The following is a 7,170-nucleotide window of genomic DNA, read 5'->3' as shown; positions in this document are numbered from 1 at the left end:
CAGAAAGCGAGAAATCACCCCCCAGGAGGGATGGCCACACCGCAATCCCTTTTCCTCCATTTTCCTCTTGGGATCTTGGGCACACACGCACACGCGCCCGGCGTGAGTTTTAAGCCACCGGGTCCAGGGCGCGAACCGCGGTCGACTACATGGGAGTCCAGCGACATAGCCATTACGCTAACTGCTGGTCCCCTCCCTGCAATCTTGTTTCTCGGCTCCTGGCTCCTCTGGGAGCCAGCATCGGCCTGAAATGCACGTGGACCTAGGCCAACACCCTCGGGAGCTCCAGCCCTCCGTCCTCCCTGGTGGAAGGACAGAGAAGAGGTGTCACAATTTTATTTCATTTTTTTTCAATTGGCCCCACGGGATCGAGCCACATGCCACTGAGTGGCCCCAGGTGCAGGTGGTAACATATTACCCTGAGTACTGGAAGCCACATGGCCAACCGTGGCTTCAGATCCTGAATTGACCTGGAACATTCTGGGCACGCATGTGCCTGAGACCCACTGGCTGAAGGGCATGGGAAGGCGGCTACAGTGCATGCAGCAGTGCTGAGGGTGCCTGTCTCTCTCTCGTGAGAGAAACAGACTTTAAAAGGAGAGAGCAAGGATGGAACTAAATTGGTGACTCTGACATTTTGAGAGTTGTGGAACGGAGTCTTCCGTGAAAGGCCCAGGCACCTTCCCAAGAAAAATGCTCCGACGAAGGCTCATGCATGCACTTTCAGAGGGTTCAGGGCCCTCCAAGCAAGCCCATGAGAGAACTGCAACCCACAAATGGCAGGAGCATTGACTGCTCATTTCCCAGGCTGGGGCTGTGAGCGCGGTGGCCTGGAGAGCACCTCGCAAAGCCTGCTGGGAAGAAGGGCCCAGCCTAGAGGCATCTAGGGCCCACCCCCGATGGACTGGCCCCTGGTGTGCGGCGGGGCTGAGCGCCATAGTGGGGTCTGCTGAGTTAGCCTCTCAGCCTCCGAACAAGCTGAAGTTTTACAGGACAGCACCCCCAAGCTGCCCCTCGCCCCAGAGTGGAGGCCGAGCTGCAGCTTGTGTCCCCTGTGCCCACCTCTTCGTGTCCTACGCCCGGTCAGCCCCCTGGGTCTCTGCAGGCCAGCGGGGAACCAGGCTGGCAGAGCGGAGGGTCAGCGCAGACACAGCGCAATGCAGGCTTGTTTCCAGCCTGCTCTGGAGGCCCAGCTGACAGCGTGGGGTTACCTCCTGTACCGTGCAGCCCTTTGTGGAGGCCAGACCTGAGGAGCTGCCCTGGAGGGCCAGACAGAAAGCAGAGCCTCCTGCTGTCTGGCTCCCTAGCCCGAGCCTGCTGGAGCCCTCTGTGAGCGGAGCTGCAGAGCCAGGCTCCCCAAGAGCGAGAGCAGAGGTGGCAGCGTGTGGCGCCCCACACCGGACAGCCTCAGAGCCGGGGCTGCTTCCTGTCCCCAGCCCGAGTTGGCAGGGAGTGAGGCTGACATCCTGTGGGCGAGGCGGGAGGACGGCCAGGGCACAGCTGCCTTCTCTCTCCTGGAGCCCTAACCAGGGCCAGATGGCCCTCAGGAAGGTGCATGACTTGCTTCGGAAGAAAATACTCAAGATCCTTAAACTAGAACAATTCTTCTATTCAAAAACTGCTGGTGTGGGAATGCTCCCCCAACGCACCCCACCCCCCGTTCCCCACAGGGCAGAAATCCATCCTCGGGCAGCGCAGAGCCCCCGTAGGAGGAAGCCCACTGCCAGGTCACGGCCCATGGTGGGGACAGCCTCGGGAGAGGCGGGGAAGAGCACTGGGCAATGCGGGGGCGGATGGAGCAAGGCCTCCCGCCCGCTGAGGTCCGGTAGTGTGCGCGGAGCCGTGCTGCCCCCTGCTGGCCGCGACGCTATCTGCCCCTTCAAGTTCAGGCCTGCGAGCCCTGGTGGTCTGCGGACTTACAACTCCGGGGCCCTCTACTTGGGAATCTCCTCCGTGGGGACCTGCCGAATATCCGCACAGGGCTCTTCCACTTCACGATCCGCTCTTCTCGGACACAACCTGGAACCCATCCCTGAAGAGAGCCCCGCTGAGACGGCAAACGTGCCCTTGCTCTGCAGGCCGGCCTGCGGGAAGTGGGTGCAGAGCAGGTCAGGGGACCCGGCTTCCTCCCACCTGGGACAGGAAGGTGCGTGGCCTGGCCAGGGTGCTCCTGACAGGGTGCGTCCCGTGCTCTCTGGCCCCGGGCTCAGCCGTCGTGTCTCTCCCAGTATCCGGGGTTGCTCAGATCAGCCAGGTGCCTTCGGAGGAGTGCGGCTGTGGGTCACACACGCCTGTGAAGGTGAGCTCCTTGGAGCGAGGAGCTTGTGGCCCAGAGCTCTTGTGTGCTCCCAGCAAGGAGGATTGTCCTTTCGACACTCCCGTCAGATACATCTCCAGGGCCTTGAGCAGTTTCCGTGGGTTCTTCTTGGCCAACACTTCCAAATCTGGAACAGAGTGGATTGGGGAAAAGGTATGTGGGGCTTGGGAAGCTAGGGCACCCAGCCTCACAGCTCCGGAAGCACCCCCAGTCCCTGTCCCCTGGAGAGACAGGCAAGAGCCTCCCCAGGTGGAGAGATGCCAGAGAGGGGTGTGGAGGGGCCAGAACGGCAGGGACCACAGCACCGCCTTGTCCAGGACAGTCTCCACCCTGAAGTCAGCCTGACTGCTGGACCCCAGCTTCCAATTTTTGATTGGGAAAATGTGATCGTCACGGAGGAGGGAAGGAAGGGAGGGGAGACCCGAGAGCTAAAAGGCTCCAGAGAGCGGACTGCCAGAGACTCTGGAGGGAGGGTAGACCCGAGAGCTAGCAGGCTCCAGAGAGCGGACTGCCAGAGACTCTGGTCTGTTGGGGCTTGAAAAAGTGTCCCCAGGAGTCTGGGGAGGGAACTGCAGCCCCAGTCTACCGACGTCCTGGGGCCTCTCACCATGGGACCCTGAGCGTTCAGAAGCCTGGGCCTCCCCAGAAGCCAGAGCACACCTTTGAGCACGAAGCCTGAGTCCGAGATGGTCTTCTGCTGGGTCTTCCAGATGTGCGCCAGGCGGAGGAAAGTGGCGGCGTAGAAGCTGTTCACCACCGGGATGACCTTCTGCTGCCGGTTACACTCCCTACGGACAAGCGGTGGACCGGCTCAGCAGTGTACGAAGGCTGACACTGAGGTGCCCTTACTCCCCCAGGGGAACTGGCCCAAACGAGGATTCCCCCATTCCCCAGGCAGCCTCCCACTTGAGGTTGGGCTGGGGAGACCGGTGCCTGGGAACGGGGTCCCAGCCCTCCAGGGTCAGAGGTGAGGTACAGACTTGGGAGGAGGAGGCAGCAGCAGGGATGACCAGGCTCTGCTGGGCCACCTGGCCAGCTGGTGGCAGGGGACTCACTTGGAGAGACACTCCTCCCTCAGGGCCTGGATGGCGATGCGGGTGATGTTCACGGACATCAGACAGAAGGGGAATTGCTGGAACGGAGTGGGGCAGGGTCAGGCAACCCCAGCTGTCCCCTGTGTTCTCTGTCACTGACCACAAGCGGGCCCCACAGGCGATCGCAGCCCCGTCCCGGGGGCAGAAGCCAATGTGGCTGCTGTTTACACTGAGTTTTCCCCATAGCCTTCCCATCTCACAGGGGAGGAAACTGAGGCCCAGGGACATGGAGTAACTTTCCCAAGGCATGGGAACCAGAATCCAGACTGAGGACACTTGCTCCAAAGCTGGCACGCACGACCCCAGCTGGTTTTCCCGTCTCTCCGATCCCCAATCCACTAGCTCTCCTTGGCTTTCAGAGCCCACCCCCATGCTGCCCCTGGACCACAGTCCCCCTGGGAGTTAGGCTGACCACAGGGAAGTGAGGTTCAGTTCTCTAACTGCACAGGTTCCTAAATCTCCTCTTTCCTCTCTAGATCTCTGGCTCTCCAGCCGCTATGGGCACCTTATCCCTAAGCAGCCAGGCAGCAGGGATGGCGTCGGCGCTGGCTTGCTGGCACAGTGGGCTCTCACACAGAGGCCTGAGAGCCGGGTGTGCAGGGGTGTGGCAGCTCAGCCTCACAGGACAGCCTCAGAACCCTCCAAGTCCGCCCCTGTGCTGTCCCGCACTTGTCCATGTGCCTTCCCAGTCTTTAATAGAACTCAGAAGCATGGTTTCTAAACGGAAAGGGGCTGTGTCCAGGGAACTGCAGACACGGCCCGTTCTTTCCCCACTGCACGTACGAGGACGTCTACTAAGACAGCTGCGCAGACCAGCGCGTCCGCAGTGCAGGACGCGAGCCAGAGTCCAGGTAGCCCCCGTCGCCCAGGAGAAGAAAAGTCCATTGCTGGGGCCGGCAGGTGGTGCCGGACTCCCACATGGCCAACCGTGGTTCGGGTCCAGGACCTGGTGGCTTGCTTTCTCACTCTCCCCCTTCTCTTGCTCTCTCTGTTCCTCTCTGGTCAAATTGAGATAAATAATAAATAAGGTGCAATAAAATAATAGTAAAATAATTCTTTAAAAAAAAAAAGAAAGAAAGAAAAGCCCATCACCGTGACGTGGAACTGTGCTGTCCAGCACAGCAGCCTCGGGCTACGTGCGGCTGTGTAAGTGGAAGTGAGCTAGGCCCAGATGCGGTGGCACTGTGGCAATGCTGGCACCGATGGGGCTCGAAGTCATATGGCCACCAAGAGTCAGATCCCGGTGGTTCTGAAAAACATGCTGGGTGCACACACAGCACCCAGGATCCTGAGGAGCTGGAGGGCTGGGGGAGGGGATTACAGCATGACGAGACCCAGCTGAGGGTGCTTTGTTCTCTCTCTCATGCCCCCATGGGGCTGGTCAGGCCACAGCCTCTTCTCCATTTCTCCATCTGGTCGGGATTTTGAGGGTGCACGTACACCTGCCTGCTGTGTTTCTCAAGTCGCTGGAGCTGGGATTCGAACCACACAGTCAGCCACACTGGATCTGGCTGGCTTTTCTTTTTTTAAAAAATTCTTTCTTTCTTCTTCTTATTCACCAGAGAGCGACAGAGAGAGGAAAAGTAAGAAAGTAAGTCTCCAGGTCCGAGACTCCAGCGCTTCAACCACCACGCCACCTGCTCGCCCGGATCTGCTGCCTTAACCACCAGGCTACAGGGCCAGCCCTGTGAGATAGGTTTTATGACCTACAGTTTACATTTTCTATTTTTTTTTTATTGCAAGAGGGTATGTGCACTTGCTGGAAACAGAGACACAGGACAGGGAAAAGCAACCTCAATGGGAAGTAGTCACGCCATCATCCCTTCTCCATTTTTCCCTCCTGTTGGGATTGTGGACACCCACGCACATGTGCCTGGTATGTTTTTCAAGCTGCCAGGGAGAGGACTCGAACCGTGGTCAGCCACGTGGAATTCGGCTCCCTTAATTACTAGGTTATGGGGCTGGCCCTCCACGTTCTATTGTCTCACCAAGGACCTCACAGAGTTGCTGTAAGCAGTAAGATCACGTATGCAAAATACAAAGTCCCACCCAGCCCCGGCAGGAGTTAACGCATGCTCACTATGACCTTTGCTGATTTCCTGGCGGCTGAGGTCAGGAGCGGTGCACTTCATACCTTCATGCACGGGTCAGTACTGCCTCTTCAGTTATTGTATGGGCTTGCACACCATTACCCCTTCCCTCTTCTCTCAGTGTAAGCATAAACATGGGAACGAGAATATGGTAGCAACGAAATTAACAGAGGCCCTGAAACAGTGTTCCTCCATTCCTGGGAACAGTCCCGTAAGTGGATTGGTACCCGCTTATCGGAGGTGCAAGGTGACACTCCATGAGGCTCCCCCACACGGGAAGGTCCATCCTTGTGCATGCCTCACACGTGTGTGCCTGCGATCGGGGCTGGCAGGGGCTGGGGTGAACCATGCCGAGATCTTGTTGGGACTACTGTCTGTTTCCCTCTCTTTTCTGTCTCTCTCACATAAGTAAAGCAAAAGCAAAAAAATAAAAATAAAAATAAAAAAACCCTAAAATAAAATAAAAAGCCCACTTATGAAAAAGCAGAGTGGGACAGCAGGTGGCATGGAGGTCAACATGGCTGGATCTAACGTGGCTGACTGTGTTGTCTGAGTCCCGGACGGGGTGGCATGCCCAAAATCACGAGGGGAGGATGGAGGGGATTGCAGCATGGCCATCACTCCCGGGGCTGATTTCACTTTCCTTCTCTCTCTCTCTCCAGGGAGCACACATGCCCTATAGCAAAACTGCAGATGCAAAACTATATATATATATATGCCACAAAAATAGACCCTAAACTTGCTCTTTCTTTTCAGTTGATGGCAACTCTTATTCTTCCAGCTGCTCAGACTGAAAAAATCATCACCAACAATCATTTTTTTTGTCTTGAACCCATATCCAACCCATCAGGAAAACATGTTGCCTCTACTTTTTGAAAACTGTATACCTGAGTTTCTTTCTTCTTTTTTTTCAAAGAATTATTTAGTTTAACTTTATTTATCTATTTTAATTTGACCAGGGAAGGACAGAATGAGAGAGAGCAAGAGCGAGAAAGCAAGTCGCCAGGTCCAAGACTCAAACTGTAGTCGGCCATGTGGGAGTCCAGCACCTTTAACCACCACACCACCCGCTGGTCCCGGGATCCAGCCACTTTAACCACCGCGCCACAGGCTGGCCTCACTACCTGTTTTTCTCAAGGTAAAATCTACCACCCTTCTCACGGCCTGCAGTTCTTTCGCTGTGTAGCCCAGACCTCTGTTACCGCACCTTCCACTGATCCCATGACCCCCCAGTCCAGCTGGCTTCCCTGCAATTCCTCACGCACACCCAACTCACTCCTTTCTTAGGAACTTTGGTCTAGTTGCTTCCTTCCTGGATGCTCTTCTGGCAGACATCGGTTGAGTTAACATCACTGCCTCCTTCAAAGTTTAGTTTAAGGGGCTGGCAGGTGGTGTCGTGATTAAGGTACTGGACTCCCACATGGCCAACTGCGGTTCGAATCCTGGACCTGGTGGCTTGCTTTCTCACTTTCCCTCTCTTTCTCTCAAGCACACGTACCCTATAGGAAATTTTAAAACAAAACAAAACAAAACAAAAACAATAATTACAACAAATAATATTGGATAATTCTTTTTTTTTTTAAGAGGTTTTTTGCTATAGGGCGCATGCGGTCGCCAGACAGACAGAGAGAGACAGACAGATAGAAAGTGAGAAATCACCCCCTAGAGG

At 56.2% G+C, this 7,170-nt stretch overlaps 1 protein-coding gene across 1 annotated transcript in view; it reads right to left on the bottom strand.

Annotated features, from left to right (window-relative positions):
* Positions 1 to 1,588: 1,588 nt before the first annotated feature.
* Positions 1,589 to 7,170, bottom strand: part of ELMOD3 (ELMO domain containing 3) — a gene marked incomplete in the record, with an annotated part of 26,708 nt that continues 21,126 nt past the window's right edge. The window contains 3 exon segments of the mRNA XM_014588031.2: positions 1,589 to 2,444; positions 2,978 to 3,105; positions 3,373 to 3,449. Coding sequence (XP_014443517.1) covers positions 2,242 to 2,444; positions 2,978 to 3,105; positions 3,373 to 3,449 — 408 coding nt within the window.

Source organism: Tupaia chinensis, unplaced genomic scaffold (genome assembly GCF_000334495.1).
Source record: "Tupaia chinensis unplaced genomic scaffold, TupChi_1.0 Scaffold000253_1, whole genome shotgun sequence".
NCBI classification, from domain to species: domain Eukaryota; kingdom Metazoa; phylum Chordata; class Mammalia; order Scandentia; family Tupaiidae; genus Tupaia; species Tupaia belangeri.
The sequence above is the reverse complement of the archived record's forward strand: the minus strand, read 5'-3'. Positions and strand labels throughout refer to the sequence as shown.